The following is a 27,396-nucleotide window of genomic DNA, read 5'->3' on the forward strand; positions in this document are numbered from 1 at the left end:
AGGGGAACAGAAGCAGTGATCTGTGGGCCTGACAAGATGTCTCGGGAAGTGTGCTGTCTCCCCGGGGCTAAGATCCAAGATGTATCTGAACGACTGCAAGGAATCATAAAACCCACTGACAAATACCCCTTCCTCTTGGTTCATGTGGGAACCAATGACACTGCAAGCAATAGCCTCCAGAAGATCAAAAAAGACTACGAGGCTCTGGGCAGGAAATTGAAGCAATTAAATGCACAAATCGTCATCTCATCTGTCCTCCCAGTTGAACGACGTGGCCCAGGGAGAGAGAGGAAAATAGTGGAAGTAAACAGCTGGCTTCGCAAATGGTGTAAACAGGAACGGTTTGGATTCTTAGATCACGGACTGCAGTTTCTTGAGGATGGACTTCTGGCAAGCGATGGGCTGCACCTCACAACGGTTGGGAGGAATGTTTTTGCCAAAAAACTAAGAAACCTCATCAGGAGGGCTTTAAACTGACTAATGTGGGGGAGGGAGACAGTGCTCCTGAAGGTAGGAGTCTATTAATTGATGAAGATGATCATCCAAATGTCATAGACCAAATGGAGCAAACAGCAAGCAGACCTAGTGGTGGGAGGAAAAAATCCTTAAATAAGAGACACGGGGGAATGACTAATGGACTTCAATGTCTGTACACTAATGCACAAAGCATGGGAAATAAACAAGATGAGCTTGAGCTCTTGGTACAGCAAACTAAATATGACATAATAGGCATCACTGAAACCTGGTGGGATAAGTCCCACGATTGGAATGTAAAAATGGAGGGATACAATCTATTTCAGAGAAACAGACCAGACAAGAAAGGAGGAGGAGTGGCGTTATATGTCAGGGATGTGTATACCTGTGAAGAGATCCAAGATCTAGAACCTCAAAGCCAAAGTGAGAGCATTTGGGTCAAAATTAAGGGAGAGAAGAATAATAGTGACCTCATTGTGGGAGTTTACTATAGATCCCCAAGCCAAACGGAGGACATAGATGATGCCTTCCTGGAACAGATGGCCAAGCATGCAAAAGGAAGGGAGATAGTAGTAATGGGGGACTTCAATTACCCAGATATTTGTTGGAGGTCAAACTCAGCCAAGAGCATAAGGTCAAACAGATTCCTCACTGGCCTTGCAGACAACTTCATTGTCCAGAAAGTGGGAGAAGCAACAAGAGGAACAGCCATTTTAGATCTGGTCCTAACCAATGTCGATGACCTGGTTAATGGGGTAGAAGTGGAAGGATCATTAGGCGCAAGTGATCATGCTCTTCTGAAGTTTACTATACAACGGAAAGGAGCAGCCAAGCATACTAGGACTCAATTTCTTGACTTTAAGAAAGCCGACTTCATAAAACTTAGGGAAGTGCTAGGTGAGATCCCATGGACAGTAATACTAAAAGGAAAGGGAGTTCATGATGGCTGGGAGTTTGTTAAGAGGGAGATAGTAAAAGCACAACTTCAGGCAATACCAATGAGACGGAAACATGGAAGGTGCCTAAAGAAGCCAGGGTGGCTATCTAAAGAACTTTTAACTGAGTTAAGATTAAAAAAGGATGTGTACAAAAAATGGAAAAGGGGGGAAACCACCAAAGAGGAATTCAAACAAATAGCCAGCACGTGTAGACACAAAGTCAGAAAAGCTAAAGCACAGAATGAACTCAGGCTTGCTAGAGAGGTTAAAAGCAACAAAAAAGGCTTCTATGGGTATGTTCGTAGCAAAAGGAAGAACAAAGAAACAGTGGGGTCACTCAGAGGAGAAGATGGTGAAATGCAAACAGGGGACACAGAAAGGGCTGAACTCCTCAATGCCTTCTTTGCCTCAGTCTTCTCCGATAAAGAAAACAATGCCCGACCTGAAGAATTTGGAGGAAATGATTCAGCAGAGGAAACACAGCCCAGAATAACTAAGGAGATAGTACAAGAATACTTGGCTAGTTTAGATGTATTCAAGTCTCCAGGGCCAGATGAACTGCATCCAAGAGTATTAAAAGAACTGGCAGATGTGATCTCAGAACCACTGGCAGTCATCTTTGAGAATTCCTGGAGAACAGGTGAAGTCCCGGCAGACTGGAGGAGGGCAAATGTTGTCCCTATTTTCAAAAAGGGGAAAAGAGAGGACCCAAATAATTACCGCCCAGTCAGTCTAACATCAATACCAGGGAAGATTCTGGAGCAGATCATTAAGCAAACAATCTGTGAGCACCTAGAAAGGAATGCTGTGATCACCAATAGTCAGCATGGATTTCTGAAAAATAAGTCATGTCAGACTAACCTGATCTCATTTTTTGACAGAATTACAAGCCTGGTAGATGAAGGGAACGCAGTGGATGTAGTCTACCTTGATTTCAGCAAGGCATTTGACAAGGTGCCCCATGATATTCTTGTAAAGAAGCTGGTAAAATGCGGTCTTGACTATGCTACCACTCAGTGGATTTGTAACTGGCTGACTGACCGGACCCAAAGGGTGCTCATCAATGGTTCCTCTTCATCCTGGAGAAGAGTGACTAGTGGGGTGCCACAGGGTTCTGTCTTGGGCCCGGTCTTATTCAACATCTTTATCAACGACTTGGATGATGGACTCAAGGGCATCCTGATCAAATTTGCAGATGACACCAAACTGGGAGGGGTGGCTAACACCCCAGAAGACAGGATCACACTTCAAAACGACCTTGACAGATTAGAGAACTGGGCCAAAACAAACAAGATGAATTTTAACAGGGAGAAATGTAAAGTATTGCACTTGGGCAAAAAAAATGAGAGGCACAAATACAAGATGGGTGACACCTGGCTTGAGAGCAGTACATGTGAAAAGGATCTAGGAGTCTTGGTTGACCACAAACTTAACATGAGCCAACAGTGTGACGCGGCAGCTAAAAAAGCCAATGCAATTCTGGGCTGCATCAATAGGAGTATAGCATCTAGATCAAGGGAAGTTATAGTGCCACTGTATTCTGCTCTGGTCAGACCTCACCTGGAGTACTGTGTCCAGTTCTGGGCACCACAGTTCAAGAAGGACACTGACAAACTAGAACGTGTACAGAGGAGGGCAACCAAAATGGTCAAAGGCCTGGAAACAATGCCTTATGAGGATCGGCTAAGGGAGCTGGGCATGTTTAGCCTGGAGAAGAGGAGGTTAAGGGGTGATATGATAGCCATGTTCAAATATATAAAAGGATGTCACATAGAGGAGGGAGAAAGGTTGTTTTCTGCTGCTCCAGAGAAGCGGACACGGAGCAATGGATACAAACTACAAGAAAGAAGATTCCACCTAAACATTAGGAAGAACTTCCTGACAGTAAGAGCTGTTCGACAGTGGAATTTGCTGCCAAGGAGTGTGGTGGAGTCTCCTTCTTTGGAGGTCTTTAAGCAGAGGCTTGACAACCATATGTCAGGAGTGCTCTGATGGTGTTTCCTGCTTGGCAGGGGGTTGGACTCGATGGCCCTTGTGGTCTCTTCCAACTCTATGATTCTATGATTCTATGATTCTATGATTCCTCCTCCTGGCTTGAGAGCAGTACATGTGAAAAGGATCTAGGAGTCTTGGCTGACCACAAACTTGACATGAGCCAACAGTGTGACGCGGCAGCTAAAAAAGCCAATGCAATTCTGGGCTGCATCAATAGGAGTATAGCATCTAGATCAAGGGAAGTAATAGTGCCACTGTATTCTGCTCTGGTCAGACCTCACCTGGAGTACTGTGTCCAGTTCTGGGCACCACAGTTCAAGAAGGACACTGACAAACTGGAACGTGTCCAGAGGAGGGCAACCAAAATGGTCAAAGGCCTGGAAACGATGCCTTATGAGGAACGGCTAAGGGAGCTGGGCATGTTTAGCCTGGAGAAGAGGAGGTTAAGGGGTGATATGATAGCCATGTTCAAATATATAAAAGGATGTCACATAGAGGAGGGAGAAAGGTTGTTTTCTGCTGCTCCAGAGAAGCGGACACGGAGCAATGGATCCAAACTACAAGAAAGAAGATTCCACCTAAACATTAGGAAGAACTTCCTGACAGTAAGAGCTGTTTGACAGTGGAATTTGCTGCCAAGGAGTGTGGTGGAGTCTCCTTCTTTGGAGGTCTTTAAGCAGAGGTTTGACAACCATATGTCAGGAGTGCTCTGATGGTGTTTCCTGCTTGGCAGGGGGTTGGACTTGATGGCCCTTGTGGTCTCTTCCAACTCTATGATTCCTCCTCCTCCTCCTCCTTCTTCTGTTTGCTTATTCTATTTAAAGCCCTAAACGGCCTCGGTCCAGTATACCTGAAGGAGTGTCTCCACCCCCATCGTTCTGCCCGGACACTGAGGTCCAGATCTGAGGGCCTTCTGGCGGTTCCCTCATTGCGAAAAGTGAGGTTACAGAGAACCAGGCAGTTGTCTTTCTCCCAAGAGCATCTCCCAGGTTTTTCCTTTCTCCCCTTTGCCACAACTACCGTATTTTTCGCTCTATAAGACGCACCTAGTTTTTGGAAGAGGAAAACAAGAAAAAAAATATTCTGAATCCCAGAAGCCACGACAGCCAGCAGGATCACAGCGCAACTTATGGGATAGCCAGGCGCAGCATCTCCCGGGCTGAAGACACATGCTCCATGCGGCTCTTTAAAGGGAGCACTGAGCAGAGCCTCCCGCCTGCATTCGCTCCATAAGACGCACACACATTTCCCCTTCCTTTTTAGGAGGGGGAAAGTGCATCTTATAGAGCGAAAAGTACGGTATCTGGTCAGTTGGCTCCAGCTGCCAAGCAGCAAAATTGGCTTGTTCTCTGCTCAGCTAGCGGTACGTGGCGGCGGCCCACACCCAGAAACCAAACCACGCGGTTTTCAGTGGGACTCGAGTAAGCTGGACTCGCCCCGCAAAGTGTGCGAGCAGTTAACTCGACCGGCTGTGCAAAGAGAGGAAGCATTCAGAAGACTGAAACTGGATCCAGTTGACTTTTCTGGATCAGTCTGGAGCAGAGCTCTAAAAACAGAGGGAGTGGCTCTTTTTCACCCAGAGGGGCCACATTAATTCTGAGATGGGGGGCGTTGCATGCCAATGATGGGTGAGGCCTGCGGCCAAAGTGGATGGAGCGATGAATATGACTCTTAGCCTTTGTACAGAACGCTGCAGCCGTACAAAACCCGGAGGTGCTTGCTCAATAGGGCGTGTAGAATTTTTCAACCTTCCAGAAATGAGGGGCGCTTAAAAGTTGTAATGCGACCAGGGAATTTGAAAGAGACTTTGGTTAAATTAATACCGTTTGGTTTTGCTTGGTAAGTGAAACGCGCATAAAATTGCACAGAAATCTTTAAAAATGATTGCAGTTATAACAGACCCTCCAAGTGCCCCTATTTTCCAGGGATGATACCAGATTTAAAGAAGCCGTCCCGGTTTCTGATTTGATCCCAAAATGTTCCGCTTTTCCTTAGTCCCTATTTTCATCAGAGAAATGTTGGAGGATAATGGAGTTATGTGACCCCTGAGACAAGGAGATAAGTAACTACAACCATTAGAAGACATCTGAAGGGAACCCTGTATAGGGAAGTTTTTTAACCTTTAATTTTTTATTACATTTTTTTATATATGTTGGAAGCCATAGTGGCTGGGGCAACCCTGTTTGATGGGTGAGGTGGTATTATTATTATTATTATTATTATTATTATTATTATTATTATTTTATTGCTGCTGTTGCTGTTGTTGACTAAAAGGTAAAGGTAAAGGTACCCCTGACCGTACGGGCCAGTCGTGTCTGACTCAAGGGTTGTGCGCCCATCTCACTTAAGAGGCCGGGGGCCAGCGCTGTCCGGAGACACTTCCGGGTCATGTGGCCAGCGTGACGAAGCTGCTCTGGTGAGCCAGCACCAGTGCAGCACACGGAACGCCGTTTACCTTCCCGCTATAAAGCGGTACCTATTTATCTACTTGCACATAAGGGTGCTTTCGAACTGCTAGGTGGGCAGGAGCTGGGACCGAAAGACGGGAGCTCACCCCGCCGCGGGGATTCGAACCGCCGACCATGCGATCGGCAAGCCCTAGGCGCTGAGGTTTTACCCACAGCGCCACCCACGTCCCTAGGGTGTCCCTATTTTCATTGGATAAATGTTGGAGGGTATGTTGTAAGCATAGACTGACCAAGCTAAATGTTGTGCAGTCACAAAAATAATATTTGAATTCCTTGCACCCAAAAACATATTTTTAAGACCCCCTCACTGGAGAAATATGCAAAAAACTAGTTCCACCCCTTAAAATGACACACCTTATGTGCGTGAAACACCTCTTCATCCAGGCAAGCAAGGAGCACTCAAGAGCAGGGCCAGGGAGAAAAAATCCGGAGGGCCAGATAGAGAATTCTAGTGGGCCACATTGGCCCCCACCCCTCAGCCTTAAGATCCCCACCCCTTCTCTAAAACGATCCCAGGAGTGTGAGCTTTGGGTTTGTAGGTTCCTTAGGGCACCAGGCAACTGGGATTTCTCCTTCCCTGGCAATCTGCTTCTGCAAGTGGATTCTAGAATACCTTGGGAATTCATCTTCTGCAACTACAGGCCTCAATCCAGCACCGCAGTTAGGCGTGTTGATGCCCATCAGAATAAATTGGTTTAAGTGTACGTAACTTGGTGGTTAGGCCATGGGAAGGCCCAATTGCCTTCTAAATCCAGCCCGCCAGTCCGGGAATCAGCGTGTTTTCACATGAGTAGAATGTGTCCTTTTATTCAAAATGCATCTCTGGGTTATTTGTGGGGCCTGCCTGGTGTTTTTACATGAGTAGAATGTGTCCTTTTGTTTAAAATGCATCTCTGAGTTATTTGTGGGACATAGGAATTCGATCTTTTTCTTTCTTTCTTTCAAAATATAGTCCGGCCCCCACAAGGTCTGAGGGACAGTGGACCGGCCCCTTGCTGAAAAGGTTTACAGACCCCTGACTTAGGCTATAAGTGTCCAGTTCTGGCCCTCTGCCTCCTTTGATTTGAGTCCTTCAGTTATCCCACTTCATTAATGGGCGAGACACTTGTATTGTATCCAAACTCGAAGCAGCTTTTTCTGGCCCAATAAGTGGGCCTAGACCTTTTCCAGAACAGAGAGCTAAATCCTCATCTCTGCTGCGAAACAGCGGCACGCTCTTCCCAAAACCTGAAGCAGCTCCAACGAGCTCACATTGGATAGGCTTGCAAAACTATTGCGAGGATCTTTGAGCCAACAGGCCGTGATCTAAGCCTTGAGGTCATTTTAAAGGTAAAGGGACCCCTGACCATTAGGTCCAGTCGTGACCGACTCTGGGATTGCGGCGCTCATCCCGCTTTATTGGCCGAGGGAGCCAGCGTACAGCTTCCGGGTCATGTGGCCAGCATGACTAAGCCGCTTCTGGCGAACCAGAGCAGCGCACGGAAACGCCGTTTACCTTCCCGCCGGAGTGGTACCTATTTATCTACTTGCACTTTGACGTGCTTTCGAACTACTAGGTTGGCAGGAGCAGGGACCGAGCAACGGGAGCTCACCCCGTCGTGGGGATTCGAACTGATCGGCCTTCTGATCGGCAAGTCCTAGGCTCTGTGGTTCAACCCACAGCGCCACCCGCGTCCCTCTGAGGTCATTTTAGGCAGGTGTAAAACAGCGGCTTAGAGAGAGACACATTTTGCTCTGGCTGGCGTGCGGAAATGTTTGCATCCCATGCGAGAGCAGATGTTTACTTTCAAGCACGATCCCCATTGCATGTGTGGCTCTTTAATAGAAACCTGCTGCCTCTGCCTCTTGGCTGCTCCCAGCAACGATGTGGAGTTCAGCCGGAAAAAAAACGCCCAAAAGACGCATATGTTTGCATGCTCGCGCAACTTGGAAAACTTCACAAGAGATGGCGCATTGTCGCTCCGTCCAACTGCTGCCGGGCGGCTTTGCCAAGAAGTCTTACGTTCCGAATGCTCAATGGGAACCGGAATGTGGATCTGCCGCCCACCTCTGAGTGGGTAGTGGGATCTATTTATGCAAATAGATGTGTTTCTTTGGCCCTCTCCCCAGCTCCCAGCATGCACTGGGTGGGCCGCTCTGCTCAAACACCCAACAATGAGAGGGTCTGTTTGGGATGGGCCGGACAATTGATTTCATTTTTCCAAATAATGGGGCTTTTTGCATAAAACAGGCTTTCTCTCTCAAGGACTTCTCGTTTCTCCCCATGGCATCGAGCCATTTGGCTTTAAAAGCCTGCAATGTTCAGGACGTGACTTGGAGCTTGCATGCTTGAAGATCGGAATTGGTGGTGGGTGTTAAGACCCTCTCTTTGCAGTTGCAGTGCAAGGCCAAGTATCTGAAACATTTGAACCAGGGCTGTTCCAAGAAAAGCCCCCTTAAATAATCTGGTTTATGCTAAAGCTCTAGCAATAGGCTCATCTTTTGATGGACACCAACTCCCATCCGTCCCAGCCAGCGTGGCTAATGATTGGGGCTGATGGGAGTTGTAGTCCAACACCACCTGGAGTGGGCAGATTCCTTTTCACAGTGGTACCTCGGGTTACATACGCTTCAGGTTACATACACTTCAGGTTACAGACTCCGCTAACCCAGAAATAGTGCTTCAGGTTAAGAACTTTGCTTCAGGAAGAGAAATCGTGCTCCAGCGGAGCAGCAGCAGCAGGAGGCCCCATTAGCTAAAGTGGTGCTTCAGGTTAAGAACAGTTTCGGGTTAAGAACGGACCTCCGGAACGAATTAAGTACTTAACCCGAGGTACCACTGTCCAAGGTTATGTAGTGTGCTTCAAAGCCATAGAAAGGGGTGGCGACTAGATCTGGCAACTAGGGGAGTTTTTAGTGTTTGGTGTTTTATTATGTTTCTTGTTTATATGCTGGAAGCTGCCCAGAGTGGCTGGGGCAACCCAGTCAGACGGGCAGAGTAAAAATAATAAAATTGTGATCATGTGCAAACAGATGTCACTCAGCACCTGTTCCTCTGTGGCTTTTCCATGGCTTCGAAACCGTGAAATAGTTCTCCCGGTGCAGCCCTCTACCTTATCCAATCTTGGGTGTTGTACCGTATTTTTCGCCCTATAGGACGCACTTTTCCCCCTCCAAAAATGAAGGGGAAATCTGTGTGCGTCCTATGGGGCGAATACAGGCTTTCGCTGAAGCTTGGATTGCGAGAGGGGTCGCTGCGCACCGGCCCCTCTCGCTCTCTAGGCTTCAGGAAGCTATCAGCAAGCCTGGGGAGCCCGCGGGAGTTAGCGCAGGGCTCCCTAAGCTGTGGATAGCAGCCTGTCGCTTGGCGCGTGGGGCGCCCTGAAGCCGACCGCCCAGCGTGCTGGGCAGACATCCGCAGCGTGGGGAGCCCTGCTGGAGTTTCCGCAGGGCTCCCCATGCTGCAGATAGCAGCCTGCTGCCCGGCGCCTGGGGCGCCCTTAAGCAGAGCACCCTGCGTGCCAGGCAGACATCGGCCAGCCCCACAAGCTCGGGGGACAGCGGGGAGGTGCAGCGCCGCCATACCATTGTCCCCCGACCTGGTTTTTTTGGGGGGGAAATAAAGGGGGGGGGAATTTTCCTTTATTTCCCCCCAAAAAAACTAGGTGCGTCCTATGGGACGGAGCATCCTATGGGACGAAAAATACGGTAGCTTTTGTGTTTGTGTGTGTGTGTGTGTGTGTGAGAGAGAGAGAGAGAGAGAGAGAGAGGGAGGGAACATACTTTGAGGCATGCTTTGACTAATTGCGGTCTTTGTTTTCCTCTTGCCATCTCTTCCTTAGGGCTCCGGATTCAAATGGCGATCTCTCAGCCAGTCACCCGAGCAGCACAGGTAAGCTCCTTTGTTCCTTTCCTCTAGGAGAATTTAAGCGGAATCAGCAAATTCTGTTTGCTGGCTTTGCTGCTTACTCTTATCTCTCTCTGTGTGTGTATCTCTTAAGTCAGACTAAGCATGTAGCCTTGCGGTATTTGTGATTGCCCCGTGGACTCAACAGAAAGCACATCCGATCACAATGGTGCGTCCAGACGGTTGTCATCTCCCTTCCCCGCCCCCTGCGCTCTCTGGTTCATTTTTTCCGCTGCGGCTCCTTAATCCCGAATCACAGCTGCTGCGACACACGACACACGTGCTGCCACCCTCTAGGGTATTCCCAGCTCAGCGGATGGTCTCTGGGGGTGTGAATGGCCTTCGGGGAGGGGCTTTAAGGACAGGGCCTTCATCCCTGCCTCTGAATGAGCTGCTCTTTCACAATAGCGACAATGGCTTGACTGATTTCTAAAAGGAGGCGGATCATCTGGGGAGTGTTTGACATCCTCCCCCACCCCTGGGGTGCGCTTGAGAGGAACAGGGGTTAATTCCCAAAACATAGGCAAGGCCTTTGGCTTTCCCTGCAGGGTAGTCTTGAGTGTGACATCTGCTTTAATCTGCGGGCGCCCGGTCCTCTGAGGTTCTCTGCGGGCGCCTGGGGTTGCTCTGAGCTTAGGGCTCTGGGTGGAATTCCGTTCTCTGTCCGTCCCTCTCAGTCCCAAGATAAACTACTCATAATAAGTAGATTCCTGTGTCATCATTTTTAACAGACTCCTGCTTCATCTGAACAACGGGTAGGCAAACTAAGGCCTGGGGGCCGGATCCAGCCCAATTGCCTTCTAAATCCGGACCACGGATGGTCTGGAAATCAGCATGTTTTTACATGAGTGGAATGTGTCCTATTATTATTATTATTATTATTTATTATTATTTTTATTTTATTTTATTTTATTTTATTTTTTTATTTTATTTATTATTTATTATTTATTTATACCCCACCCATCTGGCTGGGCTTCCCCGGCCACTCTGGGCAGCTTCCAACAAACTATTAAAATACAGTAATGCATCAAACATTAAAAGCTTCCCTAAACAGGGCTGCCTTCAGATGTCTTCTAAAAGTCTGGTAGTTGTTGTTCTCTTTGACATCTGGTGGGAGGGCGTTCCACAGGCCGGGGCGCGCCACTACCGAGAAGGCCCTCTGCCTGGTTCCCTGTAACTTGGCTTCTCGCAGTGAGGGAACCACCAGAAGGCCCTTGGCGCTGGACCTCAGTGTCTGGGTAGAATGATGGGGGTGGAGACGCTCCTTCAGATATACTGGACCGAGGTCGTTTAGGGCTTTAAAGGTCAGCACCAACACCTTGAATTGTGCTCGGAAATGTATTGGGGAGCAATGTAGGTCCCTCTGGGTTATTTGCACCTCTGGGTTATTGTGGGGCCTGCCTGGTGTTTTTACATGAGTAGAATGTGTGCGTTTATTTAAAATGCATCTCTGGGTTATTTGTAGGACATAGGAATTTATTCATTTCCCCCCCAAAATATAGTACGGCCCCTCACAAGGTGTGAGGGACAGTGGACCAGCCCCCTGCTGAAAAAGTTGGCTGACCCCTGCAAACTCCCCAAGAGCTCAGTTGGTAGTGAAGGAGACTCTTGATCTCAGGGTTGTGGGTTCGAGCCTCGCTTTTGGGTAAAAAGATCGCTGCAGGGGTTGGTCCCTTCCAGCTCTAAAATCCTGTGGTTCTAAGATCCTGAATGCAGTCCAAACTGCTAGTGGCTGTGTTACTGTAGTGCAGGGTGGCCGACCTGTGTCCCCCGCCTTCTGTCAAAAGCTTTTGTGGCTCCCAAGATCCACCCCCTCTATTTGTGATTTTAAAAAATGAAATAACTCCTTTTTTAAAAAAAACACACAACAACAGCTCCTGTGCATCCCCTAATGTGATGCCCAAAGGTTTTGTGGGTCCCTCTAGGTCAGGCATCCCCAAACTCAGCCCTCCAGATGTTTTGGGACTACAATTCCCATCATCCCTTACCACTGGTCCTGTTAGCTAGGGATCATGGGAGTTGTAGTCCCAAAACATCTGGAGGGGCAAATTTGTGGGTGCCTGCTTTAGGTCCTTCCATTCCCGCTCCCCCCGCCCACCCCAATTCTCTAAAATGTAAACAAAATACAGTTTTACTAACTGCTGCTGCAGGTTCCCATTTGGAAGGCAGGCTTTTGAGAGCTGCATTAATTGGCAGGCCCGCTTTGACAGTTTAGTCCTTGGGAAGAAGCCCCCCCCTCTCAAAAGGGTTTTCAGCTCTTAGTGATGATTTGTGCCCAGTCTTTGCTACACAGTCTATGACCCAGGCCAGTCTTCAATTCACACACCCCACAAAATCGTTTGTTCTTAGCTGTCCTGGAGCAGATTTTGGATGGGGCCAACCAGAAGTTGTGAACTACAGCTTCCATTATTCCTGATTATGGTCCACGCCGGCTGGGACTCATGGGAGTTGGAGTCCAGAACATCTGGAGGGCACCAGATAGTGAAATCTAAGCAGAAAGCTTACCTTTCTTGGTGATATTACCAAGCTTGATCCCAGTTCAAAAATGTAGGGTTGGGCACACCAAAAGTAACCACTTGGAAGGAGACACACAGACACACACACACACACACACACACCACAAAACCCCACTCAGTATCCCCTTTCTTTGATTTAGTTAAGTGTTTACTAAATTTGGGTCTCCAGCTGCTCTTGGACTACAATTCCCATCATCCCTGACCACTTGTCTTGCTAGCAAAGGATCATGGGAGTTGTAGTTGAAAAACAACTGGAAACCCAAGTTTGGGAAACACTGGTTTAGTTGTCTTCTGGCTGGCTTGGTTCCCCAATGAGAATTACAGTGTAAGAATTACAGTGATGCTGACGGGGTTGTAGCCGGACACCTTTTGGGGGGGGGACAAGTTTGTGGAAGGCTACTTTTAAAGTTTTAAAGAAAGAAGATTCCACCTAAACATTAGGAAGAACTTCCTGACAGTAAGAGCTGTTCGACAGTGGAATTTGCTGCCAAGGAGTATGGTGGAGTCTCCTTTGGAGGTCTTTAAGCAGAGGCTTGACAGCCATATGTCAGGAGTGCTCAATGGTGTTTCCTGCTTGGCAGGAGGTTGGACTCGATGGAATTTCCTGTAAAAAAAGGGAAGGTTGACATCTATGGAAGGGGGACGGACAGGAGCCGTGGCTCCCGAGAGGACGAGATGTACAGCTTTGCCAGCACCCCAGCAAAGCGGCATAGCTTCCCCCCCCCCTTCCCCCAACGGCTCAGGGTACTTGGGAGTCGTGCGGGCGCAGAGGCGTAGGAAGGGGGGCAGATCACCCCAGGTGTCATCGCTGAGGGGGGGGGACATTCGGCGCCCGCCCACGACTTCCAAGCCTACTCCAGCTGTCGTGGGGGGGGGGTGAAAAAAAAAATTCCGCACCGGGTACCACCTGGGCTTGCTATGCCTCTGCATGGAACAGCAGCTTTCACAGAAAAGGGAGAATGTTGGTTCACAGAAGGTAACTTGCTCAGGCACATCTAGAAGTGTAAAGAAACACCTTCCAGTGTGTTTATTTCTGGGGCTGCTTTGTTAATGAGGGGGAAAGAAAATTCGAGAAATCAGGTGTAGGCTGACTGGGTCCAGCTGCCTTGGAATAGGCTGAATCCGTCTCATTAAACCATCTTGTCAGGAGGAAGAAGACTCTTTTATCTGTTGCACACCTGAGCAGGGAAGATGCTTCAGGGCAAGTCAACGAGGCGGCACGTTGTGTGAAACGAGTGCGTGCAACAAATATGCTGCCTTTCTGCGTCTGCACATGGTTCAGAAATCCAAGAGCAGCCCAAAGGCTCCATCTTTCTTCCCTTTAAGCCGCAGCTAAAATTGTTTTCAAGTTGAGGACGTCTGGTAATCGTCAACCCCTTTCACTTGATCCACAGATCATGGAAGTCAAATACCCTTCTTGGCAGCGTTTTCCAAACTTGGGTCTTCAGCTGTTTTTAGACTGCCGTTCCCATCATCCCTGACCACTGGTCTTGCTAGCTAGGGATGATGGGAGTTGTAGTCCAAAAACAGCTGAAGACCCAAGATTGGGAAACGCTGCTTCTTGGTATCACTTGCGAAAGCGTCCCAGCCCCTTCATCCGAACATCGCAGGGCAGTTTACAACATAAAGGTGAATAATTTTCTCAATTTGGCTCACCAATGGGAAGTCAGCCCAAATGTTATTATTTAATTAGGATTGTATCCAGGTTCTGCTGGACCTTGAAAAGGATTGCACAACTTTGACATCTTTTAAAATCTTTATTCGTGCAGTTTAATAAATATCGCCAGTGACTCGCGCTCAGAACGTATTCTGTTAATAGATGTTCAGTTGAACCACGGTTCACAAACTGAATCCGTTCCAGAAGTCCATTCGACTTCCGAAAATGTTCAAAACCAAGGTGTGGCTTCCAATTGGTTGCAGGAGCTTTCTGCAGCCGATCAGAACCCACGTGGGATGTTCAGGTTCCAAAGAACGTTCGCAAACCAGAACACTCACTTCCAGGTTTGCGGAGTTTGGGAGCCAAAACGTTCGACTCGCAAGGCGTTCGTCAACCAAGGTACGACTGTATTCTCCTGTTACTCTACTCTTGTGTCGAACCTCTGTAAGCCAAAAATACCCATGATTTGAAACGTCAAGTTACTTTTTGTTTTTTAAATCATAACCAAATAGTAAATATCTCCTTTGCAAATGGGAAACTCCCAGATGGGCACAAAAATACCTGTTCATTAGGTATTCCAATTTGCCATTACTGTTTGGTTCACCTGCCCCTTCTGTACTTAGGTTTCTGTTTTGATTCCTGTGTCTACACCCACCCACAGTCAACTTTGCCCACTCAGAGCCCCTGCCTGGATTTGTCAAAGCTGGATTATACAGAAGCCCACTCCCCTCCTGTTTGTTTTGTTGGCTTAATACTGGGGGGAGTGTAAGGCATCAGAAGATGTCCTAGTGCAAGGCAAAAACTTGGACCAGCTGTTTGACCATAGATCAGGATTTCCCAAACTTGGATCTCCAGCTGTTGTTGGACTACAACTCCTATCATCCCTAGCCAGCAGAATCAGAGGTCAAGGATGATGGGATTTGTAGTCTAGAAACCGCTGGAGACCCTAGTTTGGTAAACCAGGCTGTGTAGTGCATTGGCTTTTTTGTTTTGTTTTCCCCCTCCCTCCCACTGGCCCCTATTTTGAAGGCTTTCGAAAGAGTCTCTTTGGAGAGCAATTGGTGAGCCTGCAAGCAAAGGAAGCTTCTGTAACTTAGCCATGGTGGGGTGTGTGTTGTTTGGGGAGGAAGTGTGCTCAGCACATGCAGCCAGGCAAATGAAGACAAATCGCACACAGCTATGGAAAAGATGGTCTCTTGGCGTCCCCTGGGAAATCTCAGCAACTGACCCCTTTCCTCTTGTTCATTCCAGGAAGGTGATCACACTGGAGAAGGAAGAGGCTCAGGCCTTTGGCTTTGAGATTCAGGTGAGTTCAGAGGGAATCCCTTCCATTCTGGCTCTTAACCCAGTGAGTCCAGAATTCAGCAAGGGTTCAGGTGTGTTGTGGGTTGCAATCCATGAGCACTGAGTACCTAAAAAAAGATATTTCTGGATCTGAAGTTTTTTAAGCTGTTGAATCTCAAGTAGCAAAAGGGCAATTTCCATCTTTAAACTCAGTTATTTGGTTGGGGGGGGGGAGGTCTTTGAATTGGGCAACTCAGGCATTTCATCACGCTCTCAATTTCCAAAATCCATCTCTTCCTACTTGGGAAATACCGTATTTTTCGCTCCATAGGGCGCACCGGACCCTAGCGCGCACCTAGTTTTAAGGGGGGGAAATCATAGAATCATAGACTTGGAAGAGACCACAAGGGCCATCGAGTCCAACCCCCTGCCAAGCAGGAAACACCATCAGAGCACTCCTGACATATGGTTGTCAAGCCTCTGCTTAAAGACCTCCAAAGAAGGAGACTCCACCACACTCCTTGGCAGCAAATTCCACTGTCGAACAGCTCTTACTGTCAGGAAGTTCTTCCTAATGTTTAGGTGGAATCTTCTTTCTTGTAGTTTGGATCCATTGCTCCGTGTCCGCTTCTCTGGAGAAAACAACCTTTCTCCCCCCTCTATATGACACAACCTTTCTCCCTCCTCTATGTGACAAATAAATAAAGGGGGGGGGAATATCCCCCCCCCCAGCCCCAAAGAGCAAAGAAGCCAAGACAGTGAGCGGGATCCATCCCGCTGGCTGTCTTGGCTTCCTCTTTAGCCACGGGCAACCTCTCCAGCCGTGAGAGGCTGCGCACGGCTTTGTTTTTAGCCGTGGGGCTGGGGCGGGGGAAGCCGGAATATGGTAGTAGTGCCAATTTTGGGGAGGGGTGGGTGCAACCATGTGAAGATGCCCGGGAGCCAGGATGGTACCTGATGTCTCTAACATCTGGAGGTGCATGCCTGATGAGGATCCTTGGATCTGGACCGTTTACACACACTAGCAACACATCCTGTAGAATTCTGATTTTTTTATTTGCACAATCAGAACGGATTTAAGGAACCAAAAGGGTAATTGAAAAATACAACTTTCAGTTCTGTTAGTTCGATAAAGGTTCTTGAGGGGGTGGGGAAATACAACTTTCTAGCTGTCTGGCACCCGAATGGCAACTAAGGTAAAGGTAAAGGGGCCCCTGACCATTAGGTCCAGTCGTGGCCGACTCTGGGGTTCATTGATTATGATGAATGCATGTATCACATTGCAGGATTCATCCCAGAAGAGGTATCATTGCCCCTTTTCTCTCACACACAGAAAGGTAAAGGTAAAGGGACCCCTGACCATTAGGTCCAGTCGTGGCCGACTCTGGGGTTGCGGCGCTCATCTCGCTTTACTGGCCGATGGAGCCGGCGTACAGCTTCTGGGTCATGTGGCCAGCATGACTAAGCCGCTTCTGGCGAACCAGAGCAGCGCACGGAAATGCCGTTTACCTTCCCGCCGGAGCGGTACCTATTTATCTACTTGCACTTTGATGTGCTTTCGAACTGCTAGGTTGGCAGGAGCTGGGACCGAGCAACAGGAGCTCACCCTGTTGCGGGGATTCGAACCGCCGACCTTCTGATAGGCAAGCCCTAGGCTCTGTGGTTTAACCCACAGTGCCACCAGTGTCCCTAGAATGGCAACTGGGCATTCCTTTTTTGGTGACTGCAATGCTGGTTCAAGAAAACATTTAGTTGCCTAGCTTATGTATCTGAGTTTCTAACGCCGGCAAGGGGACGTTTTGTCTTATTGTTTGCCGTGTGTTCGTATATCCTGGCGCTGCCAGGAGGCCATTGTTCTTTGTTTGTATTTATCGACCTTGCCAGATGGCTCTCAAACTACAGTGGAACTTTTTGTGTGTGTGTAACATCTTTATTGAAAGTTCAAAAATACATAACTATATGTGCACTAAACACGGTGAGACACAAACCAAAAAGAGAAAAATTAAAAGAGAAACAGAACCCGTGCAGGAGGAGAAACAAGGGGGGGGGGGCAGAACCAAAAACTGTATATTTTGCAAGGTGGTTGTACTTCACCAGTTCTTAACCTATTACAGTATTTGTAAAAATGGATTCTAAATACAGTGGTGCCTCGCAAGACGAAAAGAATCCGTTCCCCGAGTCTTTTCGTCTTGCGGTTTTTTCGTCTTGCGAAGCAAGCCCATTAGCGAATTAGTGGATTAGCGCTATTAGCAGTTTAAGGGCTATTAACGGCTATTAAAGGCTTAAGGGATTAGCGGATTAGCTGCTAAAAGGCTATTAGCAGCTTAGCGCTTTAGAAAAAGGGGTTGGGGAGCGGGGAAAAAACTCAAAAATCGCAAGACATTTTCGTCTTGCGAAGCAAGCCCATAGAGAAATTTGTCTTGCGAAGCGCCTCTGAAAACGGAAAACCCTTTCGTCTAGCGGGTTTTCCGTCTTGCGAGGCATTCGTCTTGCGGGGCACCACTGTATCATTGAATTTGTCCATGGCAAGTCTGCGTTTATATGCAAGTTGTTCATATGTTGCGAATTTGTCTTAAGTCTTCAATCCAATCATAGAAGGGAGCCGCATTTTTATTTTCCGAATTCATCAGGATGGGTGTTTTTGCTCTGGTAAGGGCACAGAGAGTCCATTCGTATTGTCCTTTCGTAAGGTTCCATGTGCTGCGTATATAATTCAAGAGGGTATTTTGCTCTGTAAATGTAAGGTTCTTCCGTACAGTTCTGTTGATGGTTTCAGTTACCCTCTGCCAAAAATGTTTCAATATACGACAATGAAAAAACATACCGTATTTTCGCTCTATAGGACGCACCCGACCATAGGAGGCACCTTGTTTTAGAGGGGGAGAGCAAGGAAAAAAATTCTCCCCCTCTCTGCTCAGCGCCCCTTCAGTGAAGTGGCAGGAGAAACGGAGCCCCTTCCATTTCTCCTCCCGCTTGGCTGAAGGAGCGCTGCGCAGCTCTCCGTCTCTGCTGAAGCCGGGAGAGTCTTGCTCTCCCGGCTTCAGCAAAAGGAACCTGAAGCCTCCAGAGCGAGGAGGGAGCGCTCCCTCTGCGCTTCGGAGGCTTCGCGTTGCTATTGCTGAAGCCAAGGAGCCTGCATTCGCTCCATAAGACGCACACACATTTCCCCTTAATTTTTAGAGGGGAAAAAGTGCGTCCTATAGAGCGAAAAATACGGTACGTTTTAGAGAAGCATTATCCCTATTGCATCTCCAACAGTTAAGCTACGGTGGAACTTGCACATTATTTGGGTGACTGCGGTCTGACCTCATTTTAAAAACCAACCAACTCTTGTTTCCTCTGCTGCTTTCAGACCTACGGGCTCCACCACCAGAACACAAAACGGGTGGAGATGTTCACCTTTGTATGCCGTGTGCATGATGATAGCCCGGCCCAGGTAGCTGGCTTGAAACCAGGTAAGAGATGTCACGCTTTAGCGTCTTGAACCTAATGGACTACTTGTGAGTTTTCACCCTTGTAAAAACTCACTTGCTTGCTTTCAAACGGGGTGGGCTGGAGAAACTAAGCAAATACTGATCAAAACCCTTATCCGTGTGGTGTTTGATCAAAAGTCAATGTGTCTAGGTCAGGGGTAGCCAACCTAAGGCCCGGGGGCCGGATGCAGCCCAATCGCCTTCTCAATCTGGCCCGCGGACGGTCCAGGAATCAGTGTGTTTTTACATGAATCAAGGAAGTTTTTAATATTTAATGCTGTACTGTTTTTAACACTTGATTGGGAGCTGCCCAGAGTGGCTGGGGAAACTCAGCCAGATGGGCGGGGTATAAATAATAATAATAATAATAATAATAATAAGTATTTTGGTTAAAATGCATCTCTGGGTTATTTGTGGGGCATAGGAATTTGTTCCTTTTTTTTTCAAAATATAGTCCGGCCCCCCACATGGTCTGAGGGACGGTAGACCGGCCCGCTGCTGAAAAAGGTTGCTGACCCCTGCTCTAGGTAGCTTCTTGAGAAGGAAATAGAAGGCAAGAGACCTGGCGTCCACTGGAAATCTCAATGCACACTTCCATAGCTCCTTTTTGTGGGGCGGGGCATGTTTTTCCCCCTCCCCCAAATTTCAGAAGTTTTGGCAGTTCTAGATATGCTGCAGAAGTCCTAATGCAGGGTTTCCCAAAATTGGGTCTCCAGCTGGTTTTGGACCACGGTTCTCATCATCCCTGAGCACTGCTCTTGCTAGCTAGGGATGATGGGAGTTGTAGTCCAAAAACAGTTAGGAGACCCAAGTTTGGGGAACCCTGGCTGGTGGGTCAAGGGCTGTGCCTGGTTTCAGGTTCTGAAGGGCCCTTGTGATTTGCCTTTTCTCCCCACGCTCTGTATTTCTGTCAAAGGCGCGCCCATTCACTTCTTGCAGGGGCAGATTCAAAGCCGTCGGCAGCCCCTAACACAGCAGGCTGAAGAGGGAGGCACAGCCAAGGGCAACGCATGTGAATTTCCCCTCTATAATGAGCCCAGCTGCTCTTCTCCCTGGAGAGCTGATGTTGTGTTCGCTGGGTCACGTTGGCAGCAGGTGGAGCGGCAAGCTCAGGTGTTTCGCAGGGCTGAGCTGTGCTAGCATTGCTCCCTCTCCTTCCTTCCCATGACTCCAAGGGTGTCATTTACCCTTCTCTCTGCACTGCAGATGATTTTCAAAGGGCACATACATAGATCCAGGGTTTTGTGTGTGTACGGCCTTCCACAAAAGTGCTGCTGAATGCGAAAGGTAAAGGGACCCCTGGCCATTAGGTCCAGTCGTGGCTGACTCTGGGGTTGCAGAGCTCATCTCGCTTTATTGGCCGAAGAATCCGGCGTACAGCTTCTGGGTCATGTGGCCAGCATGTCTAAGCCGCTTCTGGCAAACCAGAGCAGTACACGGAAATGGCGTTTACCTTCCCGCCAGAGCGGTACTTATTTATCCACTTGCACTTTGACGTGTTATATGTTCCTTCCGGGACCCAAAGACCCTCCCCAGCGTTTGAGTGTGTTATTGGTGGCTGCGGCAAGGGCTGGGCTTGATTGGCTGTTAGTGCAGCACCTGGGCAGGCGAGGTGACAGTGGATTGGTGGCATTTGCGACGACACATGCGAGTGGCAGCGTAGGTCAGGCGGGCGAGCGATTTTCCGCAATCCCCCCTAAAAAAAAAATCTCAGCAACTCTGGGCATTTCCCAGTTTCTAAATTTTTACTCCCCCAAAATAGGGGGCGTCTTATACACAGAAAAATACGGTATGTGGGCAGTGCCTGGTGAAATCTGAAATTGCAGCATCTCCCCCATTGTCTTGGCTTAGGCGTCTCTGCTCTTTTAACAGGGCTCCTTGGCCCATGACTTAGTAGAGCAGAACAAATTAAGCAAGAGAAGCAATGGTGCCCATTTGCATAACTTCTACAGGTCACAAGCTTCTGTTTACATCACTGAGTTTCCTGCCTTGGTGCACAAGCACAGCAGTAACCAACGGGGTGCTCGCTAGATGCTATCAGACTGCAGCTCCCATCATCTTTGATTGTTGACCATGCGGGCCAGGGCTGATGGGATTTGTAATCACAGAGCTCTAAGGGACTCCCATGGGTCGTCCATCCCCCTGCAATGCAGGAATCTCAACACGTGGTCCCCCATCCAGTTTGTAACCAGACCAGACCCTGCTTAGCTTTGCAAAAAGCGTTAGCAGTTAGCACGTACAGCCCAGCCCAGATCCTCTAATGCCAAAGGGAGCCAGGGGTTTCTTGTCCTTCCTTTTGCAGGCTTAGAAAATGACAGCGGCCTCTCTGGCTTTTTGTTAACGCAGGGGATACGATCACAGGTGTGAACGGGCTCAATGTGGAGGGGATCCGACACCGTGAGATTGTGGAGATCATCAAAGCGTCTGGGAACGTGCTCAGGTGAGTGTGTGGGAGATTATTTGGGGGGAAGGGCCAGCCGACCCAGAAGGCATTGCTTGTCCGCAGGGGTGGCAAAACTGTCCCTAACCAGCCGCCACTAATCAGATTCTTGTCCTGTCCAGGTTAGAGACCTTGTACGGCACTTCCATCCGCAGGGCAGAGCTGGAAGCCCGTTTGCAGTACCTCAAGGTGAGTGATGTTTCCGTGAAGAACACGCAGCAAAACGAACAAAGCAGCACGACGAGCTTGTTTTTATTGAAAGAAGTTCATCAATGCAAACACCTGGCTTGTACAACACAATACAAAACAAAATAGTGAAAATACAGGGAGTGCATGCAGCTGAATGGTTTGACTAGAATAAAGTTTGCAAGTTTTTAGAAAAACGTAGTACAGTGGTACCTTGGTTTACAAACGCTTCAGGTTACAGACTCCGCTAACCTGGAAGTAGTACCTAGGGTTAAGAACTTTACCTCAGGATGAGAACAGAAATTGCGCGGCGGCAGCGGGAGGCCCCATTAGCTAAAGTGGTACCTCAGGTTAAGAACGGACCTCCGGAACAAATTAAGTTTGTAACCAGAGGTACCACTGTACTCATCTTAGTCTCTTTTAAGGCCTACAGGAAACAAAACTGTTCCCTTGTTGGCTTACATTCTGGTTTCCTAATAAGGGGCTGGCTGCTGTCACCTGGCAAGGTGGGCTACATCTTTCTTGCTGTCGTTCACCCCAGGAGGAAAGACAGAGCCCACCCTCTGGGTGTAGGCAACCAAGGGTGGGCTGCGTCTTTCCTGCAGGATGAACGACCACCCCACGAGGAAAGTGGCAGCGTGACCCAGGCTCTGTGTGTTTGGCTACCGCTGTCCCCAGCAGAATAAGTCTGAGAGCCCCCCATCTTGCGCAACCCGGAGGCGAGGTGGGGTCTCCGTTAGACTTCTTCACAGCCAAGCAGGAGCTGTTTAACAGAGCCCCCATCCCACCGCTGGCAGGATGGAGGCTCCGTAAAACAGCTCGGCTGAGGCAAGGGCAGCCAAGCAGTTGAGGGAGGAACAAGCTGTATTGTGTCTTGTTTCTCCCTCTGCACTGGTATGAGGGGCAGACTGCGATGGTGGTTTCACTCAGTATAGCGCTGGCAAAACCGCTGCAGCTCCTGTGTCCCTCTAGCTCAGGGGTCAGCAAACTTTTTCAGCAGGGGGCCGGTCCCTCAGACCTTGTGGGAGGCCAGACTATTCTTGGGGGGGGGGGGGAATGAACGAATTCCTGTGCCCCACAAATAACCCAGAGATGCATTTTAAATAAAAGGACACATTCTACTCATGTAAAAACACGCTGGTCCGCGGGCTGGGCTGGATTTAGAAGGCGATTGGGCCAGATCTGGCCCCCGGGCCTTAGTTTGCCTACCCATGCGAGTCTAGCTTATTTCTCCCTCAGCATGCTGGAGGGAATTGGCAACACTGGTGGTTTTACTAGCGATATACTGCCTAGAGAAGCCACCATCGCGGTCTGCCCCCATTACCGGTCCCGGGCGATATATCACCCAGGCCTAACATAGCAGGCAGCTGTAGTTTGGTACTGAGAGGCACCCTGATGGCTTTTCCTTTTAACTGCAGCCAGCTGGACCTCTTACATACAATTCAGGGCCAGCGTGGTACCTGGCTGCGAATTAGTATTTTCCAGAATCTTTTCTTGTGTCTTTCTTCTCAAAAAGGATCCAGCCATGCCTTCCTCATCCTCAAAGTGGGGGTGAAGCTCTGTAGCCAATGTATACCTGCAAATTAAATGAGCAAGAATCAGACCCGAAGAACCACTTTTAGACAAGATTAATCAAGCAGATTTTGAAACACAAATGAATACTGGCCTCTCTCTCTCCATTGCAGCAAACGCTCTATGAAAAATGGGGGGAGTATCGGTCACTGATGGTGCAGGAGCAGCGCTTGGTCCGTGGTGAGTGACAAAGATACATTTGCATGACCACTGGGCCAGTCTCCTCTGTTCTGGTACCCTCCAGATATTGTGCTACAACCCATCACCCTGAACCGTTGGTGATGCTGGCTGTGGCTGAGGGGAGTCCCAACAGCACCTGAAAGGTGCCAGGTCAAGGCTGATCTAAACCAGAGTTTCCCAATCTTGGGTCTCCAGCTGTTTTTGGACTACAGATCCCATCATCCCTAGCTCCCAGGGCCAGTGGTCAGGGATGATGGGAACAGTAGTCCAAAAGCAGCTGAGACTCAAGATTGGGAAACCCTGAGCTAAACCATTTCACATCTGCGAGGAGGAGAAATGGCTGTTTTGAGCGCACACAAAAAGTGCGCACCGACCCCTCTCGCCCTCCAGGCTCCAGCAAAAGCAACGTGAAGCCTCCGGAGTGCGGAGGGAGTGCTCCCTTTGCGCTTCGGAGGCTTTGCGTTGCTATCGCTGAAGCCAAGGAGCCTGCATTCGCTCCATAAGACGCACACACATTTCCCCTTCATTTTTGGAGGGGGAAAAGTGCGTCCTATAGAGCGAAAAATACGGTACTTTCTCCCATGCTCTCGTTAGTGGCTTTTGAATGGACTGGGCTTTGAAAAAGTTCTTTGACTGTGATGCACATCTGTCATGGATGCTTCAGCTGAGACTGAGCTGCATTGCCATAGTCCCTTCTAACTCTGTGATCTGCCCTAACTGTGTCTGGAGGCGGCTGGAGGATGGATGGTGGCTAACAGATTGAGCTTGAATCCTGACAAGGCAGAAGTACTCTTTTGTGGGGAACAGGAAATGGGCAGGTGTGGAGGACTCCCTGGTCCTGAATGGGGTAACTGTGCCCCTGAAGGACCAGGTGCGCAGCCTGGGAGTCATTTTGGACTCACAGCTGTCCGTGGAGGCACAAGTTAATTCTATGTCCAGGGCAGCTGTTTACCAGCTCCATCTGGTACGCAGACCAAGACCCTATCTGCCCACAGACTCTCTCGCCAGAGTGGTGCATGCTCTAGTTATCTCTTGCTTGGACTACTGCAACGCGCTCTACGTGGGGCTACCTTTAAAGGTGACCCAGAAACTACAACTAATCCAGAATGCGGCAGCTAGACTGGTGACTGGGAGCGGCCGCCGAGACCACATAACACCGGTCCTGAAAGACCTACATTGGCTCCCAGTCCATTTCCAAGCACAATTCAAAGTGTTAGTGCTGACCTTTAAAGCCCTAAACAGCCTCGGCCCAGTATACTTGAAGGAGCGTCTCCAACCCCATCGTTCTGCCTGGACACTGAGGTCCAGCGCCAAGGACCTTCTGGTGGTTCCCTCACTGCGAGAAGCCAAGTTACAGGGAACCAGGCAGAGGGCCTTCTCGGTAGTGACACCCACTCTGTGGAATGCCCTCCCATCAGATGTCAAGGAAATAAACAACTATCTGACTTTTAGAAGACATCTGAAGGCAGCCCTGTTTAGGGAAACTTTTAATGTTTGAAGGATTATTGTATTTTAATGTTCTGTTGGAAGCTGCCCAGAGTGGCTGGGGAAACCCAGCCAGATGGACGGGGTATAAATAATAAATTATTATTATTATTATTATTATTATTATTATTATTATTATTAACTGGAACCCTTCTTCCCTGCTAGGGATCGTGGTTAAAGACCCCAGCATCTATGACACCCTGGAATCTGTGCGTTCCTGCCTGTACGGAACTAGGCTGGCCGGAGGCCCTGCTGCCCCTTTTGGGGTGCTGTTGCCAGGATCGGGGAGCACCTACAGCAGCGTGGGCTGCGTCAGCACCACCACGGACGAGAGCGAGGATTCAGTCTACCAGACCTGCTTCTTTGACTCTGCCGACTCCCTGGACATTGTCCCCGCAGCCGCCCAGCCCTCGCGCCCGCGCCCAACGCTCACCCGCAGCGCCAGCGTCAAATGCACAAGCAGCAGCAGCAGCAATGGAGTCGCACGGTTCTGGGACAGATCATGCGACCAAAAGAACTCTGCAGCCGCCCCAAGGCCCCGGAAGAGCAAACCGGGGAGCTTCCGCAAGAGACTGCTCAAATTTATCCCCGGGCTGAACCGTTCCCTGGAAGAAGAAGAGAGCCAGTTGTAAAAGGCGATAGCGTCGCGCAAGGGCATTTTTTTTGGTGGGGTGGGGTGGGGTGGCCGGCAGTCTCAGCTTTTATAAAGTTGGCTGATTTATTTATTTATTTATTTGACCAGCAAAGTGGATTCAAGCACCCCCACCGGGTTGGTTCTCGGTGGATTCGAGGCTTCCAATAAGATCCCAAGCACCAGCAATTGTTAGGCTGTGCTTCTTGGGATCCAGGTCGTCGGACAGATCTGGTCACGAACCTCGAGGAGAGAAGCAATGGGGGTGGGGGCGGGGATTAGCTCGGAAGGAAACACGCCAAATTGTAAAGCCAAAGAAGCATGAGTGATCTGGTATTCTTTGTTCCGTGGAAGGATTGTGGGTGTTTTTTTTAAGAGTTAGATTCTTCCACGGAGCAGGGTCAACCGAATCTGTGAATGCTACTCAGTTTGTTCCTTGCTCTATTGAAAGAGTTAGATCAGGTTTCCCGAACTTGGGTCTCTAGCTCTTTGGGGAACTACAAATCCCATCGTCCTGCTAGCTACGGATAATGGGAACTAGAGTCCAAGAACAGCAGGAGGCACAGATTTGAGAAAACCTGTGATTCCAGGAAGGGGGGGTAGAACTGGGAAATGGAGTGCTCCCTCCAGCTCCCAACCAACCAAGGATTAAAGGTGCGGGGGGGGGGGGACAACACAACAACTTATTGAGAGTTCAGGGTGGCCTGCAGACTGTGGGCTTTGATTTAGGACCGGGAAGATGTATTAGCGGAAACGGCATGTTGACCCTAGGGCATGAAGTAGCATTTGAGGTAAATATAAAAGGTAGAGTTAGAGGAGAGCCCAGACCTGGGATAATAATGGCTTTTGGTGGGGAGGGGCTTTAAAAAAAGCTGCAGTATGTGGTGATTGGTGGCAGACCTTGAACCAAGGGAAGAACTTGGGCCCAGGGTCCTTCAGCATTAAGTCTCCACATCCCTGTGATAATCTGTCAGTGTTGGAGAACTACCAAATTAAATTAGGTAGGCCCTAGTAGGCCCCCAACCATCTGTGGCAGCAAATATCTTGTCACGTACTGCAATGGCTTTTCTAATATCGAAAATCTGGCAGCAGCGTATGGGAATCCCTCTTCCCACCCCGGAGTTCTGTGCAATTGTGGTTTTTCTTTTGAGCTGCTGATCTCTCTCTTTAATCTCAGAGGAGGCCTCTTCCACCAGCCACATCCTGCCTGTCTCGTCACCTCAGGAGGCCGGATTCCTCCTCCAGTACTTTAAAAAAGAAGAAGCTGAAGCTTTTATACTTTTTGTCTCAATATTTTATACAGTGGCTTTTTAAAGGAGGCAAAGGGCTACGACGCTTGTTGTTTTGTGTTCAGCCACGTTAAAGGCTTTCTCTAGCTACCAGGAAATAAGAGCAAAATGTCTGCTGAGGAACCCTAGTTTGGGGGTTTGTTTCGGTTTTAGGCTCCATCTCCTCAGAGCCTTTAAGAGGATCCCTGTCGCTTGCCCTTCTGAACTACTGGGTCCTTGAGAAATGGAAGCCAGGCTGAGTGAATGTCTTAACAGGGTGGCATTATTCCTGTAAAAGCTTTGCTTCTCGTTCAAAGCAATGTTCTGGTTATAAAAGCAATCAAAAAGGGAACTTTCTTCTTCTTTTTTTGCAACTCTAGCTCAACCTTATCTGAGGAAGTAGCTGCAGGAAGGGGGAAGCGGGTGACACGGCGTCAAGAACAGGCAAAGTTGCATATTTGTATCTCAAAAAGAGATGCCAAACCTTTAAGCTAGGACAGGCGATTGCTGTTACTGAGTACACCCAATACATGAAAAAAAAAGTGACCCAAGTAAAGGGGAGTGGGCTCTTTTTGTACTAACATGCACCCATGGTTTCAGGTGTTAACTTGTTCTCTTTTGATAAAACATAGTAAAGACTTTTTGCAATGAAGTTGTGGTGGCGAGTCTCATTTTGCACCAAGTTCTCCGTGGTCTGTCTGAACTAGCTTCCCTGAGAAACTTACCGTATTTTTCGCTCCATAAGACGCACTTTTTTCCTCCAAAAAAGTAAGGGGAAATGTGAGCGCGCCTTATGGAGTGAATGGCACTGCGCAGAGAGGTAGAGCTGCGCAGCCCCCCTTCAGCGAAGCGGGAGGAGGAGAAGAAGAAGAGTTTGGATTTGATATCCCGCTTTATCACTACCCGAAGGAGTCTCAAAGCGGCTAACATTCTCCTTCCCCTT

General features: G+C 48.8%; 1 protein-coding gene across 1 annotated transcript in view; it reads left to right on the forward strand.

Annotated features, from left to right (window-relative positions):
* TAMALIN (trafficking regulator and scaffold protein tamalin) overlaps positions 1–27,105 on the forward strand; it is a 42,054-nt gene extending 14,949 nt beyond the window's left edge. Inside the window, exons 2-8 of the mRNA XM_083427888.1 lie at positions 9,697–9,746; positions 15,186–15,240; positions 18,571–18,673; positions 21,038–21,131; positions 21,254–21,320; positions 23,003–23,069; positions 24,720–27,105. Coding sequence (XP_083284014.1) covers positions 9,697–9,746; positions 15,186–15,240; positions 18,571–18,673; positions 21,038–21,131; positions 21,254–21,320; positions 23,003–23,069; positions 24,720–25,186 — 903 coding nt within the window. The 3' untranslated portion in view covers positions 25,187–27,105. The remainder of the gene's footprint in view (positions 1–9,696; positions 9,747–15,185; positions 15,241–18,570; positions 18,674–21,037; positions 21,132–21,253; positions 21,321–23,002; positions 23,070–24,719) is intronic.
* The last annotated feature ends 291 nt before the right edge of the window (positions 27,106–27,396 follow it).

Source organism: Podarcis tiliguerta (assembly GCF_965153285.1).
Source record: "Podarcis tiliguerta genome assembly, chromosome: 2".
NCBI lineage: Eukaryota > Metazoa > Chordata > Lepidosauria > Squamata > Lacertidae > Podarcis > Podarcis tiliguerta.